Source organism: Bombina bombina, chromosome 3 (assembly GCF_027579735.1).
Source record: "Bombina bombina isolate aBomBom1 chromosome 3, aBomBom1.pri, whole genome shotgun sequence".
Classification (NCBI taxonomy): domain Eukaryota; kingdom Metazoa; phylum Chordata; class Amphibia; order Anura; family Bombinatoridae; genus Bombina; species Bombina bombina.
The window spans coordinates 606,006,307-606,028,244 of record NC_069501.1 but is presented as its reverse complement, the minus strand read 5'-3'; the positions used below and the strand labels follow the sequence as shown (position 1 = coordinate 606,028,244).

Below are 21,938 nucleotides of genomic sequence, written 5' to 3'. Positions count from 1 at the left end.
GAAGAGTGACCCCCTATATCATATGGAAGGCCTTAAGACAGGTTTAACGATATTTAAAGCATGTATATGTATTTTTTTTTGTTATATTTATAATTATACAAGTATATAAGCATCTGATTGACTATTCTTTACGCGTGTCACTGTATAATTTGCCTGCTATAGCCTGTAAACCTCAACAAAAATAAATAAGTTTAAAAAAAAAGCTGCATTATCGTTTTTTTTTATTATTTTAATGTTTTAAATTAAAGGGACAGTTTACTCAAAAAAAATCTGCTCTTTAATTTGTTCCCAATGATCCACTTTACCTGCTGGGGTGTATTAAATTGTTTATAAGTATTTCCATTACCCTTATATTGGCATTTGAAATAGTTTATTCAGCCCGTGGTATCCCCACCCATCGTGAAAGATTTTTAGCCTCAAGACCATGTTGTGTAAACACAGCCAGTAGAAGAAATTACACTCCCAGTGGGTTATAGAAGAGATAAGGTAATACAATGTTAATTTTCTATTGTTCTCTCAAGTATTGGTGATTAGTTTATGGACAGATATAAAATAAAGAAGCACTTATATGTACACAATGTGATAAAGTAATGAGATCTGATTCTACCTACAAGCCCAACCCATTTTATTAGGTTGTGGCTTCAAAACACAAAATCATATACACAAATAAGCCTTAAAATAGCACATATCATACATGTTATATTATGCAGCTGGTAAAAAAGTAATTGAAAACACATTAAGGAAAAAACAATTTTATAGTATACTGTCCCTTTAACAATGCATTGTTTCTGTGTAACACTTTGGGTGAAAAATGTAATCTAATGATTTTTCTACAAAATTCACTATTAAAGCCTATGGGGATTTTTGTAAATAACTTATTTAGTTATCACTACAATTTATCTCAAATTATTTGCCATATTCTTCACAAAAAATAATAATTTTTGAATCTTCATATTTTAGATCATGGATGAAAACAATTTGTTTATGATATTGGTTGATCATATTGGCTGATTGAAGTGATCATTGTCTCTGTTTCTTGTTTAAAGATGAGAAACCATATGGGGAAACTGTGGAAGAGAGAGAGAGAGATAAGGCAGAGCAAAAGATAGATAAAATATGCTATCGACAAAATCAAGCTTCTTAAAAATGAGATAAAAAAATTAAAAAATATAACTACAAACCAAATACAATATTTTTTTCTCAACAACTTTAAACTTAAAGTAATCTAAAGTATGTTTTTTTTCTCCAACATTGGTGTGTCCGGTCCACGGCGTCATCCTTACTTGTGGGATATTCTCTTCCCCAACAGGAAATGGCAAAGAGTCCCAGCAAAGCTGGTCACATGATCCCTCCTAGGCTCCGCCCACCCCAGTCATTCTCTTTGCCGTTGCACAGGCAACATCTCCACGGAGATGGCTAAGAGTTTTTTGGTGTTTAAATGTAGTTTTTATTCTTCTATCAAGTGTTTGTTATTTTAAAATAGTGCTGGTATGTACTATTTACTCTGAAACAGAAAAGGATGAAGATTTCTGTTTGTAAGAGGAAGATGATTTTAGCAGACAGTAACTAAAATCGATTGCTGTTTCCACATAGGACTGTTGAGATGAAGTAACTTCAGTTGGGGGAAACAGTTAGCAGACTTTTCTGCTTAAGGTATGACTAGCCATATTTCTAACAAGACTGTGTAATGCTGGAAGGCTGTCATTTCCCCTCATGGGGACCGGTAAGCCATTTTCTTAGTCAAAAACAAACAGAATAAAGGGCTTATTATGGGCTAAAAAACTGGTAGACATTTTTATGGGCTAAATCGATTGCTTTATTTGTGCATATTATTCAAATTTAGGCTAGCAATTGACTTTTATAATCTTGGGGAACGTTTATAAAACGGCAGGCACTGTATTGGACACCTTTTTCAGTCAGGGGGTTTTTCTAGTCATAGACTGAGCCTCATTTTCGCGCCATTAATGCGCAGTTGTTTTTCAAGAGCAGGGCATGCAGATGCATGTGTGAGGATCTAAGAATCTCTGAAAAAGCTTTTAGAAGGCGTCATTTGGTATCGTATTCCCCTCAGGGCTTGGTTGGGTCTTAGCAAAGACTGTATCTGGGACTGTATAGGGGTTAAATTGAAAAACGGCTCCGGTTCCGTTATTTTAAGGGTTAAAGCTCTGAAATTTGGTGTGCAATACTTTTAAGGCTTTAAGACACTGTGGTGAAAATTTGGTAATTTTTGAACAATCCCTTCATACTTTTTCACATATTCAGTAATAAAGTGTTTTCTGTTTGAAATTTAAAGTGACAGTAACGGTTTTATTTTAAAACGTTTTTTGTGCTTTGTTGACAAGTTTAAGCCTGTTTAACATGTCTGTACCTTCAGATAAGCTATGTTCTATATGTATGAAAGCCAATGTGTCTCCCCATTTAAATTTATGTGATAATTGTGCCATAGCGTCCAAACAAAGTAAGGACAGTACTGCCACAAATAATGATATTGCCCAAGATGATTCCTCAAATCAGGGGAGTAAACATGATACTACATCATCTCCTACTGTGTCTACACCAGTTTTGCCCATGCAGGAGGCCCCTAGTACATCTAGTGCGCCAATACTTATTACCATGCAACAATTAACGGCTGTAATGGATAACTCCATAGCAAATCTTTTATCCAAAATGCCTACTTATCAGAGAAAGCGCGATTGCTCTGTTTTAAACACTGAAGAGCAAGAGGACGCTGATGATAATTGTTCTGTCATACCCTCACACCAATCTGTAGGGGCCATGAGGGAGGTTTTGTCTGAGGGAGAAATTTCAGATTCAGAAAAAATTTCTCATCAAGCTGAACCTGATGTTGTGACATTTAAATTTAAATTAGAACATCTCCGCGCACTGCTTAAGGAGGTATTATCTACTCTGGATGATTGTGACAATTTGGTCATTCCAGAGAAATTATGCAAGATGGACAGGTTCCTAGAGGTTCCGGTGCCCCCTGACGCTTTTCCTATACCCAAGCGGGTGGCGGACATAGTAAATAAAGAGTGGGAAAAGCCCGGCATACCTTTTGTTCCTCCCCCTATATTTAAGAAATTATTTCCTATGGTCGACCCCAGAAAGGACTTATGGCAGACAGTCCCCAAGGTCGAGGGGGCAGTTTTTACTCTAAACAAACGCACTACTATTCCTATCGAAGATAGTTGTGCTTTCAAAGATCCTATGGATAAAAAATTGGAGGGTTTGCTTAAAAAGATTTTTGTACAGCAAGGCTACCTTCTACAACCAATTTCATGCATTGTTCCTGTCACTACGGCAGCGTGGTTCTGGTTCGAGGAACTAGAAAAGTTGCTCAGTAGAGAAACTCCATATGAGGAGGTTATGGACAGAGTTCACGCACTTAAATTGGCTAACTCTTTTATTTTAGATGGCGCTTTGCAATTAGCAAAATTAGCGGCGAAAAATTCAGGGTTTGCTACAGTGGCGCGCAGAGCGCTTTGGCTAAAGTCTTGGTCAGCGGATGTGTCATCCAAGACAAAATTCCTTAACATTCCTTTCAAAGGTAAAACTTTATTTGGACCTGATTTGAAAGAGATTATTTCAGACATCACTGGGGGAAAGGGCCACGCCTTTCCACAGGATAGGTCTTTTAAGGCTAAAAATAAGCCTAATTTTCGTCCCTTTCGCAGAAATGGACCAGCCTCTAATTCTGCATCCTCTAAGCAAGAGGGTAATGCCTCACAACCCAAACCAGCCTGGAAACCAATGCAAGGCTGGAACAAGGGTAAGCAGGCCAGTAAGCCTGCCACTGCTAACAAAACAGCATGAAGGAGTAGCCCCCGATCCGGGACCGGATCTGGTGGGGGGCAGACTCTCTCTCTTTGCTCAGGCTTGGGCAAGAGATGTTCAGGATCCTTGGGCGCTAGAAATAGTTTCTCAAGGTTATCTCCTGGAATTCAAGGAACTACCCCCAAGGGGAAGGTTCCACAAGTCTCACTTATCCTCAAACCAAATAAAGAGACAGGCATTCTTACATTGTGTAGAAGACCTGTTAAAGATGGGAGTGATACACCCAGTTCCAATAAAGGAACAAGGAATGGGATTTTATTCCAATCTGTTCGTAGTTCCCAAAAAAGAGGGAACGTTCAGACCAATTCTGGATTTGAAGATCCTAAACAAATTTCTCAGGGTACCATCGTTCAAAATGGAAACTATTCGAACGATTCTACCCACCATCCAGGAAGGTCAATTTATGACTACCGTGGATCTAAAGGATGCGTACCTACATATCCCTATCCACAAGGAACATCATCAGTTCCTAAGATTCGCTTTTCTGGACAAACATTACCAGTTTGTGGCTCTTCCATTCGGATTAGCCACTGCTCCAAGGATTTTCACAAAGGTGCTAGGGTCCCTTCTAGCGGTTCTAAGACCAAGGGGCATTGCAGTAGTACCTTACTTGGACGACATTCTAATACAAGCGTCGTCCCTGTCAAAGGCAAAGGCTCATACGGACATTGTTCTAGCCTTTCTCACATCTCACGGATGGAAGGTGAACAAAGAAAAGAGTTCTCTGTCCCCGTCAACAAGAGTTCCCTTCTTGGGAACAATAATAGATTCCTTAGAAATGAGGATTTTTCTGACAGAGGTCAGAAAATCAAAACTTCTAAGCTCTTGTCAAGTACTTCATTCTGTTCCTCGTCCTTCCATAGCGCAGTGCATGGAAGTAATAGGATTGATGGTTGCAACAATGGACATAGTTCCTTTTGCACGAATTCATCTGAGACCATTACAACTGTGCATGCTCAAACAGTGGAATGGGGATTATACAGACTTGTCTCCAATGATTCAAGTAGATCAAAAGACCAGACATTCACTCCGTTGGTGGCTGACCCTGGACGATCTGTCCCAAGGAATGAGCTTCCGCAGACCAGAGTGGGTCATTGTCACGACCGACGCCAGTCTAGTGGGCTGGGGTGCGGTCTGGGAATCCCTGAAAGCTCAGGGTCTATGGTCTCGGGAAGAGTCTCTTCTCCCGATAAACATTCTGGAACTGAGAGCGATATTCAATGCTCTCAGAGCTTGGCCTCAACTAGCAAAGGCCAAATTCATAAGGTTCCAATCAGACAACATGACGACTGTTGCTTATATCAATCATCAAGGGGGCACAAAGAGTTCCCTGGCGATGAAAGAAGTGACAAAAATAATTCAATGGGCGGAGGATCACTCCTGCCACTTGTCTGCGATCCACATCCCAGGAGTGGAAAATTGGGAAGCGGATTTTCTGAGTCGTCAGACATTTCATCCGGGGGAGTGGGAACTCCATCCGGAAATCTTTGCCCAAATAACTCAATTATGGGGCATTCCAGACATGGATCTGATGGCGTCTCGTCAGAACTTCAAGGTTCCTTGCTACGGGTCCAGATCCAGGGATCCCAAGGCGACTCTAGTAGATGCACTAGTAGCACCTTGGACTTTCAACCTAGCTTACGTATTCCCACCGTTTCCTCTCATTCCCAGGCTGGTAGCCAGGATCAATCAGGAGAGGGCCTCGGTGATCTTGATAGCTCCTGCGTGGCCACGCAGGACTTGGTATGCAGACCTGGTGAATATGTCATCGGCTCCACCATGGTAGCTACCTTTGAGACAGGACCTTCTTGTTCAAGGTCCATTCGAACACCCAAATCTGGTCTCCCTCCAACTGACGGCTTGGAGATTGAACGCTTGATTCTATCAAAGCATGGGTTTTCAGATTCATTGATAGATACTCTGGTTCAGGCCAGAAAACCTGTAACTAGAAAAATTTACCATAAAATATGGAAAAAATATATCTGTTGGTGTGAATCCAAAGGATTCCCATGGAATAAGATAAAAATTCCTAAGATTCTCTCCTTTCTTCAAGAAGGTTTGGAGAAAGGTTTATCTGCAAGTTCTCTAAAGGGACAGATCTCTGCTTTATCTGTCTTACTACACAAAAGACTGGCAGCTGTGCCAGATGTTCAAGCATTTGTTCAGGCTCTGGTTAGGATCAAGCCTGTTTCAGACTTTTGACTCCTCCCTGGAGTCTAAATCTAGTTCTTTCAGTTCTTCAAGGGGTTCCGTTTGAACCCTTACATTCCGTAGATATTAAGTTACTATCTTGGAAAGTTTTGTTTTTGGTTGCAATTTCTTCTGCTAGAAGAGTTTCAGAGTTATCTCTGTTCTCCTCCTTATCTGGTGTTCCATGCAGATAAGGTGGTTTTGCGTACTAAGCCTGTTTTTTTTCCTAAAGTTGTTTCTAACAAAAATATTAACCAGGAGATAGTTGTACCTTCTTTGTGTCCGAATCCAGTTTCAAAGAAGGAACGTTTGTTACACAATTTGGACGTTGTCCGTGCTCTAAAGTTCTATTTAGAGGCTACTAAAGATTTCAGACAAACATCTTCCTTGTTTGTTGTTTATTCTGGTAAAAGGAGAGGTCAAAAAGCGACTTCTACCTCTCTTTCCTTTTGGCTTAAAAGCATTATCCGTTTAGCTTATGAGACTGCCGGACGGCAGCCTCCTGAAAGAATCACAGCTCATTCCACTAGGGCTGTGGCTTCCACATGGGCCTTCAAGAACGAGGCTTCTATTGACCAGATATGTAAGGCAGCGACTTGGTCTTCACTGCACACTTTTGCCAAATTTTACAAATTTGATACTTTTGCTTCTTCGGAGGCTATTTTTGGGAGAAAGGTTTTGCAAGCTGTGGTGCCTTCCGTTTAGGTGACCTGATTTGCTCCCTCCCTTCATCCGTGTCCTAAAGCTTTGGTATTGGTTCCCACAAGTAAGGATGACGCCGTGGACCGGACACACCAATGTTGGAGAAAACAGAATTTATGCTTACCTGATAAGTTACTTTCTCCAACGGTGTGTCCGGTCCACGGCCCGCCCTGGTTTTTTAATCAGGTCTGATGAATTATTTTCTCTAACTACAGTCACCACGGTATCATATGTTTCTCCTATATATATTTCCTCCTGTCCGTCGGTCGAATGACTGGGGTGGGCGGAGCCTAGGAGGGATCATGTGACCAGCTTTGCTGGGACTCTTTGCCATTTCCTGTTGGGGAAGAGAATATCCCACAAGTAAGGATGACGCCGTGGACCGGACACACCGTTGGAAAAAGTAATTTATCAGGTAAGCATAAATTCTGTTATTTAAATTAGATTTATAGCCTATAGTTCAATGTTAAATATAAAACAAACAGTCACTACAATTGCACAAACCTCTTTAGATAAATGTATTTTTTTCATACTGGTTGATGTTCATTGGTAGAGATATGTGATTGGGTGATTGGTTTGGATATATTTTGAAGTCTTTCATTATGAGAGGAAAAAAAGGGAGATCCCTCACAAAACAAAGGATATATATATATATATATATATATATATATATATACATACACAGTATATTGGGATATTCAATACTAATAAAGGGACTTTCTAATATAAAATAACATGCTCTTTTTCCTTAGAGCATTTTATTTTTAAACAATTTTTCTTTTATATGTGTGTTTAACATACAAGTAAGTTAAACATATAAAGCTATGTTACCAGTTGCAACTCATTGCTGTGGGACAAAGCACAGTTCTTACATATAAAAAAGAGCTGTTTATGTCACTTTAAATAAAATGAGATGTATATTAAAGATATTCATAATATTCAAGATCTTTATTGAGATGACCACACTAATTATGTGTTAATTTCTGTACAAATCTTAAACCAGTATCTAGAATTTTACCTCCCAGTAGGACTGATCATGAAAGTAATGCCATTTCTTGGGTGGTCTTAATATCTTGAGATTCAGTAGAAAACCTGATTACATGGAGAGAAAAAAATATGTAAGAAAATTAAAAATATGTTGTTGTAATTCCACAGCGTAGTGGTGTTCTCCTCTTGCACAGGCAACTACAGTACCACAAACTATTAAAGCACAGAAGTAACTTTGTCAAACTTCAGAAATCTTACCTGTTAGAAGTCCTCCATATAGACTTAGAGCTAACGTTAGAGTTAAGCAGCCAACACCAACCATTGCTTGGTAACCCGATCTGTAGGCACAATTACATGGTAAGGATGGGCATAAATCCATTAAAAGTGTATATTTGTAAAATAATGTACATGGCAGCTAAGAAGGAAAGATGGAATAATTGAAAACTATTAATTGTTGGATTGATCTGGAATGATTGAAGCTTGATTGTGTTATGAAGGTAGTTCATGAAATTGTATACATGGTGGCTAATGGACTACAGTCAAATAGTAGTGTAAAGGTGGAAGCTGTATTATCATGGTAGATTATGAACCATATGAATGATGGGGAACAAAGCGTTGTAGTAGAGAGAAAAAGGAACAGAGGCGCCAACATGGCCTAGTACCACCAGAGCAATAATTGATAATAAAGATGCAAGTATATACTCACAAACGGAGTGCACCCCACGGTGCTATTGGTGCAGACTGGAACCTCACAGTGATCCAGCTCACTGAATATCTACAGCGCACAGCCAATCATAGGTCCTTAGGATAGCCTGTAGTGAAGTTCCTGGATAGACACAGAGCACACAAACATAGCCCAATACAGTTGGTAACAAAGCAGCAATTAGCTATAAGGTTGCACTTACAAGATCCAAAGCACCTTCAGGTGCACTAACAGCAAGCTGGAACCTCACAGCCATCCAGCAGACTGTATACCCAAGGCAAAACACAACAGAGTCCCCCACGAAAAAATCCCAGATAATCAGCACAGTGTATAAAATGATATACACCAATAAGATAGCAAGTGTATATTTAAAATTACTTTATTAAAAATGCGACGCGTTTCTCAGCTACTAAGAGCTGTTTCATCAGGCTAAAACATAACACATATTAAAAAACACTTGCTATTTAACAGGAATTAAAAAAATAAACCCACAATCTGATAGGTCAGGTGATTAGTGCACCGACAGAGCCTACACCTGTATGCAATTAGTTGGTATGGTTACAGGATTAAACAGAAATTTTCACAACTGATATACAAATTTTATACAGATTTTATACAGATCACTAAACATGTCTATAAAGAATTGTTATATATATATATTGGCATCATAACATCACATAAATAAACGTGTAGATGCAAAATACGTATGTTAAACATAACACTGTAGCCCATTTTGAACATGATATTGCGATATGTATATAAATAAAATAAAGCAAAAAAAGATCTGATCAACCTTTCCCTTGCTAACCTATTGAGACGTACCGCTCCAGGGATAAACTATGCTAACATAGTGTATCACACTAGAAACCTTATTGATCCTAACCTGTCATATTGTAACATTTGTTATCTTAATATAAACGTGCGCACTAAACCTATAGATCCAAGATCTTACTTGCCACCAGGATTGATATTAAATTCAATGGATACATTGTTTTAAATCATGTCGGAATATTGTTTTGCTGTTACCCGGCTGAACTTCTGACGTAATCTAGTATGGGAGCTTTCCTCCTATAATGTTCAGTGTATTGGAGGGTGGGAGTCTAGCAACCAATTATTCATAGTGTACGTAATCATGGGCATTACACTGATCTTTATGAGACACTGACTATTCGTATCATAATGTTAATAATAAACTTAATTGTGAACCGTAACCCAATGCACAATATCACTGATGGTGTTAGACATAAGACTGGCTACAAATTACTAGGGGACACTAGAATGCACGATCATCAGTAGGGACCTCTTCAATACCCTCAGACAATATCAAGATGATGCAAATCCGTGCACCAATATTAACGGATAATACCCCTTCAATGGGAGGAGCCAAGGACCGTACAATGCCTCTGCAGTACACAACACCCCGACAATCACCACGGACCTCAATCTACACGGTCCAATGCTTAACCTTTGGCATCCAGCACTAACAATATGTATGCATATATTATAACGCAAATATTAAAACAAGAATGGAGCGAGATGTGTAAATCAAGTGATGCACCTAACATATGCCCAGATAAATACAAGAGGGGGTGATTTATTTAAATAAAAAGCAGGCTCATGTTGAACTAGATAGATACAAGAACCTAATTTATGTAAGACTCAGACCCATAATATGAAAATTAGAAATATTGGAAAGATAACCTTTGAATAGCTAATGTGAGACACCCATGTGATGGGTGTTGGTGAAAAATTAAAAATTATTATTATCATTGAGAAAATTTAACTAGTGCGTGAAATTAACATAAGGACACTAGATGATCAATCAAAATGTACAGATGTTGGTGCGGTAATGTCTGGTAAGACAGATAAAAAAATGTGATATATAGTCTGTATACTCATTTCATGATAATGAAGAACAGTGTATGTGAATAGGTGTAACAAATACCTTAGTTATCTTTATCTGTGGATTTAAAAATATGTGACAGTAACATACCCAGTGCAGACTGGGAACTAGTGTAAATTAGAAACTTAAGTTGATTTTATGCTCTATAATACAATGTCAACATGGTCAAAAAATAATATGTGAAATTGGTTATGTGAGGAATGTGAATAGAAATGATCTAAATATTAAAGTGTGATAGGAGGACAGCACTTCTTACATTTTGTTACCTTACAACCCTAAATACAATCTGCTTAAAGTGTGGTGATAAATTCTAAAATTTATTGTTCAAATACAGTGTAAAAAGTGTGTATGTGTAGTGTAATTTTTAATTATTATATTTCCAATTTGAAAAAGAGTTATATAGACCAAATGTTTCAACAGTACTTGTGAACATTTGTTTGAGTCTTTCAAGATATATATCCTATACCAGGAAAAAGGAAGAAATGGTTAGTGACCTACTATGGCATTACTTCATAAATTAGTCATTACGGAAATCCCGATTTATGAAATCAGAATGATGCCATGTCTAAATTTTCATTGAGCCCGTCAGGCTGAAGAGTTCTTAGTTTTTTGATCCAATAGGACTCCCTTCTCCTAAGAGCCATAAACGCATCACTACAAGATCTAGAGATCACTTCTATGGGTATTATCCTCATTGGATACCCATAAACAGGTTCGCTCCAAGCTTTGCAAACCTGTTTATGGGTAGCTTTGAACAGACATACATATATAATACACAGTATGCAGCGAACCTGGTGTTCTATGGCCGTTACATTGATAATCTATTTATTATCAAAGGGACAAAAGATGATATCCTTAGTTTTATTGATCATTTGAATAACAATAATTTTGGCATCTGTTTCACCCATAACATCAAAGAAGACAAAATTGAATTTCTAGACCTTGTTCTTAGGAGAACCATCTATGGCAGCGTGTCATCAAAAACTTTCTTTAAGTCTGTTGATTGTAATAGCTTTCTCCATTTTGAGAGCAACCACCACAAGTGTTGGAAAACAAATGTCCCATATGGACAATTTAGAAGAATCAGGAGAAACTGTTCTACACTTGAGAATTATGATATACAAGCCCAGGTGATTGGAGAGAGATTTCTCGAAAAGGTTTATCCATTAGACCTTATTATTCGTGAAACTAACAGAGTTAGAAATGAAGATAGGTCTAGCTATTTCAAGAAGAAACAAAAAGATCAAACTTCTTTTAAAGAAACAAATCCTCCATTATTCATTACTAGATATAATTCAAATAATTTTGCTATCAAAAAGATTCTTATGAAACATTGGCCTATCCTTACTAATGACCCTACTCTTAAATAAATTATAGGGGAGAAACCACTAGTGGTCTATAGAAGAGCACCCACTCTAAAAATGGCCCTAGCCCCGAGTAAAATCATTAGGGACAAACATCATACCATAAATACTTCATTACCCATGTCTATGGGTGTTAGTAATTCGAGGAATATGTTGTCTAAGTGCTATAGAAAACGGTGTGGGATGTGTAGTTATATATTCCACAGAGCATCTACTTTTACATCTTTTAGCACGGGTGAAACCTTTATGATCAAAGGATATATGACATGCGAGACCTCTTTTGTCATCTATCTCCTAAATTGTAAATGTGGGGTACAGTATGTAGGCCGTACCTGTCGGAAAATCAAAAAAAGATGGGGAGAACATGCCTACAACATTAAAAAGCTCTCTAAATCTCACAGTGTCTCAAGACACTGTCTCAAATGTCATAAGAAACAGAAAAATCCAATGAGGATAATACCCATAGAAGTGATCTCTAGATCTTGTAGTGATGCGTTTATGGCTCTTAGGAGAAGGGAGATCTATTGGATCAAAAAACTAAGGACACTTCAGCCTGACGGGCTCAATGAAAATTTAGACATGGCATCATTCTGATTTCATAAATCGGGATTTCCGTAATGACTAATTTATGAAGTAATGCCATAGTAGGTCACTAACCATTTCTTCCTTTTTCCTGGTATAGGATATATATCTTGAAAGACTCAAACAAATGTTCACAAGTACTGTTGAAACATTTGGTCTATATATCTCTTTTTCAAATTGGAAATATAATAATTAGAAATTACACTACACATACACACTTTTTACACTGTATTTGAACAATAAATTTTAGAATTTATCACCACACTTTAAGCAGATTGTATTTAGGGTTGTAAGGTAACAAAATCTAAGAAGTGCTGTCCTCCTATCACACTTCAATATTTAGATCATTATTATATGATATGATATGATATTCACATTCCTCACATAACCAATTTCACATATTATTTTTGACCATGTTGACATTGTATTATAGAGCATAAAATCAACCTAAGTTTCTAATTTACACTAGTTCCCAGTCTGCACTGGGTATGTTACTGTCATATATTTTGTATATCCACAGATAAAGATAACTATGGTATTTGTTACACCTATTCACATACACTGTTCTTCATTATCATGAAATGAGTATACAGACTATATATCACATTTTTTTATCTGTCTTACCAGACATTACCGCACCAACATCTGTACATTTTGATTGATCATCTAGTGTCCTTATGTTAATTTCATGCACTAGTTAAATTTTCTCAATAATAATAATAATTTTTAATTTTTCACCAACACCCATCACATGGGTGTCTCACATTAGCTATTCAAAGGCTATCTTTTCAATATTTCTAATTTTCATATTATGGGTCTGAGTCTTACATAAATTAGGTTCTTGTATCTATCTAGTTCAACATGAGCCTGCTTTTTATTTAAATAAATCACCCCCTCTTGTATTTATTTGGGCATATGTTAGGTGCATCACTTGATTTACACATCTCGCTCCATTCTTGTTTTAATATTTGTGTTATAATATATGCAGACAACAGCATTCATCGCACCCAGTAAAACTGTGATAGAGGACACAACAGAGCTGATAAATACCTGTTTAATTTTCAAATGCTACGTAAGCTCAAAATCTTTAAACAATCAGAACCCAAAAGGTAAAGGCAATGGCAGCATAAGAAAGGCAGCAAAGTCAAAAGAAAAAGCAGGTCAGACGCGTTTCCTATGTCAAAGCATATTTTTCCTCAGTGACCATACTTAATACCCACAATACACTACCTTATAAACACAACGGCTGGACACTCCCAATAATTTGCTAACCAACCAAAATAAAACCTCCTTTTAAAGCAGGATATTGTGGGCAAAGTAAAAGGGGATAACAGAAAAAAATATATATAAAACAAGGCACTAATAATATATAATTGTAAGTTAAACACATGAATGAAAAATATTGCAACAATGTTCTTCCTGTCATATCACATATAATCATAATAGTGCAACAGAAAAACGTTAATTTAGAAAATAATAAATAAGTAGAAAAAAAAACACAAGCAAAAGGCTGAAGATATTTAAAGAGACAGGTTATCAAAAAAGCTACTGATCTACATATAATTTAACATCCCAGTCTGAATTCAACCCTGCCGGCATTCTAGTATCCAACTGAAAAATCCAATAAACTTCTCTTTTACTGAGAACAGTTCCTCTATTTCCACCTCTTGGGTGCCTTGGAATCAGCTGGATCGCTTGGAATGTCAGCAAGGAACTGTCAGAATTATGTTGTTTTTTGAAATGCAGGGAAATGGGAGTAGTGGACTCAGGATCTTCAATTGAACGTAAATGTTCGAGAAAACGATCCTTAAGAGCACATAATAATATAATATATGCATACATATTGTTAGTGCTGGATGCCAAGGGTTAAGCATTGGGCCATGTAGCTTGAGGTCCGTGGTGATTGTCGGGGTGTTGTGTACTGCAGAGGCATTGTACGGTCCTTGGCTCCTCCCATTGAAGGGGTATTATCCGTTACTATTGGTGCACAGATTTGCGTCATCTTGATATTGTCTGAGGGTATTGAAGAGGTCCGTAGTGATGATCGTGCATTCTAGTGTTCCCTAGTAATTTGTAGCCAGTCTTACGTCACCATCAGTGATATTGTGCATTGGGTTACGGTTCACAATTAAGTTTATTATTAACATTATGATACGAATAGTCAGTGTCTCATAAAGATCAGTGTAACGCCCATGATTATGTACACTATGAATGATTGGTTGCTAGACTCCCGCCCTCCAATACACTGAACATTATAGGAGGAAAGCTCCCATACTAGATTACGTCAGAAGTCCAGCCGGGTAACAACAAAACAATATTCCGACATGATTGAAAACAATGTATCCATCGAATTTAATATCAATCCTGGTGGCAAGTAAAATCTTGGATATATAGGTTTAGTGCGCACGTTTATATTAAGATAACAAATGTTAAAATATGACAGGTTAGGATCAATAAAGTTTCTAGTGTGACACACTATGTTAGCGTAGTTTATCCCTAGAGCGGTACGTCTGAATAGGTTAACAAGGGAAAGGTTGATCAGATCTTTTTTTGCTTTATTTTATTTATATACATATCGCAATATCATGTTCAAATTGGGCTACAGTGTTATGTTTAACATACATATTTTGCATCTACACGTTTATTTATGTGATGTTATGATGCCAATATATATATATAACAATTCTTTATAGGCATGTTTAGTGATCTGTATAAAATCTGTATAAAATCTGTATATCAGTTGTGAAAATTTCTTTTTAATCCTGTAACCATACCAACTAATTGCATACAGGTGTAGGCTCTGTCGGTGCACTAATCACCTGACCTATCAGATTGTGGGTTTATTTTTTTAATGCCTGTTAAATAGTAAGTGTTTTTTAATATGTGTTATGTTTTAGCCTGATAAAACAGCTCTTAGTAGCTGAGAAACGCGTTGCATTTTTAATAAAGTTCTTTTAAATATACACTTGCTATCTTATTGGTGTATATGATTTTATACACTGTGCTGATTATCTGGGATTTTTTCCTGAGGATCTCTGCTGTGTTTTGCCTTGGGTCTACAGTCTGCTGGATGGCTGTGAGGTTCCAGCTTGCTGTTAATGCACCTAAAGGTGCTTTGGATCTTGTAAGTGCAACCTTATAGCTAATTGCTGCTTTGTTACCAACTGTATTGGGCTATGTTTGTGTGCTCTGTGTCTATCCAGGAACTTCACTACAGGCTATCCTAAGGACCTATGATTGGCTGTGCGCTGTAGATATTCAGTGAGCTGGATCACTGTGAGGTTCCAGTCTGCACCAATAGCATCGTGGGGTGCACTCCGTTTGTGAGTATATACTTGCATCTTTATTATCAATTATTGCTCTGGTGGTACTAGGCCATGTTGGTGCCTCTGTTCCTTTTTCTCTCTACAGTTTACAGTTCAGGATGACCGTCCTATGACAGAGAGCTGGCACACCATCTTGGGAACTACACCTACCTCTGGGTATATGGACATTGTGTAGATACTAATGACCAGACACAATTTGGTTATTTCTTTGTATTATTAATGCTATTTTGTTGATATTGTATTTTTGTATAAGGAGGCGCCCCCTAAGGGTGTGGTACACGGTGGTGTATACCACACTCTCACATTTTATAAAGCGTGGTAGTAATCAGATAATACATAAATGAATTGGTGTTGAGCCGGGAATTTCAATAAATTAAAGGGACAGTCTAGTCAAAAATAAACTTTCATGTTTCAGATAGGGCATGTAATTTTAAACTTTCCAATTTACTTTTATCATCAAATGTGCTTTGTTCTCTTGGTATTCTTAGTTGAAAGCTGAACCTAGGTGGGCTCATTTGATAATTTCAAAGTCCTTGAAGGCCGCCTCTTTTCACATGCTTTTTTATTTGCTTTTCACAACAGGGGAGTTCTAGTTCATGTGAGCTATATAGATAACATTGTGATCACACCTGTGGCTTGTGGCAGACACTGCACTAATTGGCTAAAATGCAAGTCAATAGATAATAAATAAAATGTCATGTGATCAGGGGGCTGTCAGAAGATGCTTAGATACAAGGAAATCACAGAGGTAAAAAGAGGTAAAAACTGTGCTGGTTATGCAAAACTGGGGAATGGGTAATAAAGGGATTATTTATCTTTTTAAACAAAAAAAATCTGGTATAGTCTGTCCCTTTAACCAAGGATGAGAGAGTAGTGTTTACATCTTTTTTAAAATGATACTAAATTGTGTAAGGTAATAAATTGAGAACAGGAAGGTTTTTTTTTTGCAAAGTCCTTTATACAAACTGGAAGTATGATTTGAAAATTGCCAAAACAGATTTAAATGGACAGAAACTAAAACTTAACATTAAACTATTAAATGTTGTTGTATAAAAAGAACTATGTTAACGCTGCTTATTTTGATTTTAAATATAACAGGAAGTACATGTCTGTGTCCAACTTGGTTAAGGACTGAGGGGTTGATTTATGAAGCAGCGGATGCGGACCTGAAGCGGAAGTTAAGAAACCACTGCTCCTTAATTCGTCCGCCACCTCTGAGGTGGCGGACAGCAATCAGCCGTGCTGTCAGCATTTATCGATGTGCGACAGACATGATACGATACAGCGTATCATGTCCGCCCGCACCTTAATAAATTGACCCCTGATTGTTAACTTACTGATAAGCAGGACTGCCACTCATTTATTAGTGGACCATGACACACATCACAAACAAAATGTTAATTTTCCTTAGTACAGGAATATTTGCTTTATTAAAAAAAAGAAAGAATTCTTCTTTTTATATTGCCTTCAATTAGATGCAACAATGTGGGGAGGGGGGGAGACAGTGTTCCTTTAATTGAGAGAAATGTAACATATTCAGGTAAACAAACAAAAAAAATCAAGATACCTACTGCCTACTTGGGATAAAAGTTGACAAATCAGAGATGAGTAATTATTTAGGGGTCCTTGTACAAAATATATTTAGAATTTGACGAAGTGAGGCAGAAGCTACAAAAGCAAATATAATAAATATTTGCATAAATGCAAGGAAGAAATCATAATTCTGATACTGTATAAATTATATGATTTCACCTAAGAATAGTTTAAGGATCTGCTCCTCAAAAAGGACATTGCAAAATAAGCAAAAGTTTAAAAAATGGCAACAACATTAAGAAAGGAATTAGACAGTTTAAGTTATGCGGTTACGTTAGCCAGGTTAGATCTCATTGGGTCTGTTTTCTGTAGAAAAGGGGTGCTTGAGAGATGATAGCATTAGGTAAATATATTCAGGTACCATATAGGAAGTTGTCAGGATCACTGTTTATACAGAGGAAATTAAATGTGACAAGAGGTCACCATATAAGGTAATGAAAAGTAAGTAAGATTAGTCATGCTCTGGAACTAGCTCCTGGTGTAGGTAGTAATGTCTAACTCAGGTTTAAGAAGGGTTTAGTTTAGACTTTTGCATGGGTGAACAATTTGGTTTGGCTGAATTTTTCAGAACGAATATTTGGGGAAATTAGTTTCCCTGAATATTCGTTGCCCATGCTATTCGGTATTCATTTGGTTTTAAGTTAAACAAATTCTTAATATTCGTTAAACATTCATTGTCGTTAAACAAATGTAAATGTTCCACAGCTACAGGTCAAAAAGTATATACTTACCTTTAGCAAGCTGGAGAGCCACACTAGCTCGCTCCACTTCACAGAGCCCTGGCCAGGGCCGCCACTAGAAATTTCGGGGCCCCTGACTTAACCATTGATCAGGGCCGCCCCCCCCCCCCCTCCTTTGACATGTGCAATTTTTGACCAAGTGACTAAAACGTATATGCACTTTATTCTTAAAGGGACACTAAACCCAGTTTTTTTTCTTTCATGATTCAGACAGAGCAGCAATTTTGAGTAACTTTCTAATTTACTCCTATTATCATTTTTTTCTTCATTCTCTTGCTATCTTTATTTAAAAAGCAGGAATGTGATGCATAGGAGCCGGCACATTTTTGGTTGAGAACCTGGGTTATGCTTGCTTATTGGTGGGTAAATGTAAGCCTCCAATAAGCAAGCGCTATCCATGGTTCTGAACCTAAAATGGGCTGGCTGCTAAGATTTACATTCATGATATTAAAATAAAGATAGCAAGAGAACAAAGAAAAAATGATAATAGGAGTAAATTAGAAAGTTGCTTAAAATTTCATGCTCTATCTGAATCATGAAAGAAAAAAGTTGGGTTTAGTGTCCCTTTAAGTGTCTATTTAAACTTGGAAATGTTGTAAAGGTAGTAACATACACACACACAGACACACTCATACACTGAAACACACTCACACATAAGGATTCACATATAGACACTCTAGCAGACAAGCAAAGAAACACACTCGGACACAGATACCCAAACAGACACTCAGCACTTGTTTACATTGACCTGACAAGTAATGAGGTAAACTACAGTTTTGTAAAATAAAAAGGAGATTTAGAAAACAAACACACCTAAGGAAACACCGACAGAGACAGCCTCAGAAAACACACGAAGACATACACCCACACAGAGACACCCACAGAAAACACACAAAGACACACACACACAGAGACAACCACATAAAACACAGAAAGACATACATACACACACCCTCACTGAGACATCCACAGAAAACACACAAAGACATACACACCCTCACAAAGACACCCACAGAAAACACACCCCCTCAGAGACATCCACAGAAAACACAGACATACATACATACACACACACACACACACACACACACACCCTCACAGAGACATCTACAGAAAACAGACATATACACCCACCCTCACAGAGGCATCCAGAGAAAATACACAAAGACAAACATACACACCCTCACAGAGACAGCCATAGAAAAAGCTCAGACATATGCACACACCCTCACAGACATCCACAGAAAATGCACAAAGACATACACACCCACCCTCACAGAGAGACCCTCAGAAAAAAAAATACATACACACTCATAGAGACACAAACCAAAGCACAAAGACATAAACACAGACACCCACAGAAACACTCACAGGAGGAAACATTTATGCACCTTGCATCGTCTAAATCAACAGTGTGTGACATGCATGATAAAAAAAATTGCAGAAATTAAGAGATCACTTTTTAAAGAATCATATTTGTAAATGTGCCAACAAAAATAATTCTGTGAGTTCAAAATTCTACATTAATGATCTGGGTAGATGGCTAGATGAAGAAAATTACTTTTAAAAGGTTGACATATGTTTGTTTTTTCCCCATTTTCCCCAACCAAGAGTACCACTTCAAATATAGTGTACAAATGTTCCCATCTGTCAGCTGTACTTATGGATTTTGAAAATGCTGTACTCTATATGGTATTGGTGGAACCATAAGCTGTGGTACTCATACCATTAGATCTGGTTAAATGCAGGATTTAGGCTTGTTGGTATGTATTTCAAAATTAAGTCAGCTGTAGTGTAAACTGAACAGTTTTAAATTAACCTGTCTCATTTCAAACACTGAGCAATCTTAGTCTGAGAGTATAACATTTTATGCAGATGTAAAAATCTTAGATACAATGCCTCCTTGCATCTGGAAAGTCCTTGCATAAAGGGGCAATAAACTGGAATGTAATATATATACATATATAAATTAAAAAAATGCATATCTGCCAAAAGGGCACCTACCATTTGTGTATTGAGGAGGAAACATTTCTGCATGGTTTTAAATATAGAATTTCTACAGCATTGTCAAATAATCATAAATACACTGCTGCTAAAAAGGTGTTTTTATGGACCCCTGGCCCTACCATACAACTACTACCACACTGAAGTTACAATACGAAATTGCACAAAGAAATATAAAACATTTGCTAAGTAAGTCCTACCTGCTCTGCAAATGAAAGTGATCTGCCGTCTGACTCAGGCACACACTGTACAAACAAAGTGCCAGGTCTGTCTCACACTGTGCATAGTGGTTTAGTGCACACTCAGAAATCCTCTCAAATGCTAATACTTTACTCCTTGGAAATACATTTCCCATGCTCAATTAGCTCTCTTCTGTAGTACCCACTGGTGGCTGCCAAAATTTAAAAAAAAAAAAAAATGTTTTTTTTTTTTTTTTAGTTCTTGCCTTATGGGGGCCCCCCTGGCCCATTGGGCCCCTCACAGGAGTCACCCCTGTCACCCCCTGATGGCGGCCCTGGCCCTGGCTGTGCTAATAGCAGACTTACCGCAACGCCTCCCAGTGCCTCCACAAAAGGAACGTTTCTGCTCCACTAAGCCTGCTATTAGCACGGCTGGGGCTCTGTGAAGAAGTGGACCGAGCAAGTGCGGCTCTCCAGTGTTTTAAAGGTAGTTAACCATTTCAAGGAAACAAATTAATAGTGACAAATTTTGTTAGTATTTATTCATTTTCTTTACATTTTAGGGTGCCTTCGTTCAGATATTTGTTTAGTGGAAACAAATATCCCTTTTTCGTTAAAGGATTACTTTCTGTTATAATTTTTAAGCTAAACAACTAACATATTAAAGTTAATAAACATTAATTAGAACCTACTGACCTATATTTTCTCCAAAACGAAGTTTCATAACGTTCTAAAAGTTATATCTTTTATTCGCCGATGATGTCACGTTATCCTGCCCACTATTTTCAGCACTGCATGTTCAAAATACTTAAACCAATAACTTTGTGTTTAAAGCGCCATTTTGAAACCTAGGTATTGTAAACGGATTGGTACAGAGCAAAGGATACCCATGGAGTGGGTTTGGAAAACAATTAAATTTGCAGACAAGATTTCTGATATACGGTAGAGATATGTTAATGAAATGCTATTGATAAATAGCGTATTTGGGGTAGTTAGTTAGTAACAGGCATAGAAAATATTTAGTTACAGTGGCCCTTTAACAAATTAGCATTCATTAAAAAACTAATGCACATGCCTAGTTTAGATATATTTTTAGCTAAAATGGTATCTATATTTACAATATCAAATACAAAAGGTGTAGGATTTTACTACTGTCACTTAATTAAGCATGTTTTTTTATTATTATTAATGTCAAGGATTACTGGAAATGTGTATCCTTGAATGAAATTGTTGGTCCTTTTTGCTTCTTTCAACCTCACGTGGGCCTAGATTTAGAGTTTGGCGGTAGCCGTGAAAACCAGCGTTAGAGGCTCCTAACGCTGGTTTTAGGCTACCGCCGGTATTTGGAGTCAGTCAGGAAAGGGTCTAACGCTCACTTTCCAGCCGCAACTTTTCCATACCGCAGATCCCCTTACGTCAATTGCGTATCCTATCTTTTCAATGGGATCTTTCTAACTCCGGTATTTAGAGTCGTGTCTGAAGTGAGCGTTAGAAATCTAATGACAAAACTCCAGCCGCAGAAAAAAGTCAGTAGTTAAGAGCTTTCTGGGCTAACGCCGGTTTATAAAGCTCTTAACTACTGTGCTCTAAAGTACACTAACACCCATAAACTACCTATGTACCCCTAAACCGAGGTCCCCCCACATCGCCGCCACTCGATTAAACTTTTTTAACCCCTAATCTGCCGACCGCCACCTACGTTATACTTATGTACCCCTAATCTGCTGCCCCTAACACCGCCGACCCCTATATTATATTTATTAACCCCTAATCTGCCCCCCACAACGTCGCCGCCAGCTACCTACAATAATTAACCCCTAATCTGCTGACC

At 37.6% G+C, this 21,938-nt stretch overlaps 1 protein-coding gene across 1 annotated transcript in view; it reads right to left on the bottom strand.

The window, feature by feature from the left end:
• Window positions 1–736: 736 nt before the first annotated feature.
• Window positions 737–21,938, bottom strand: part of RHCE (Rh blood group CcEe antigens) — a 129,437-nt gene continuing 108,235 nt past the window's right edge. The window contains exons 8-10 of the mRNA XM_053704808.1: window positions 7,972–8,051; window positions 7,745–7,818; window positions 737–1,067 (exon numbers count right to left, since the gene is read on the bottom strand). Coding sequence (XP_053560783.1) covers window positions 1,041–1,067; window positions 7,745–7,818; window positions 7,972–8,051 — 181 coding nt within the window. The 3' untranslated portion in view covers window positions 737–1,040. The remainder of the gene's footprint in view (window positions 1,068–7,744; window positions 7,819–7,971; window positions 8,052–21,938) is intronic.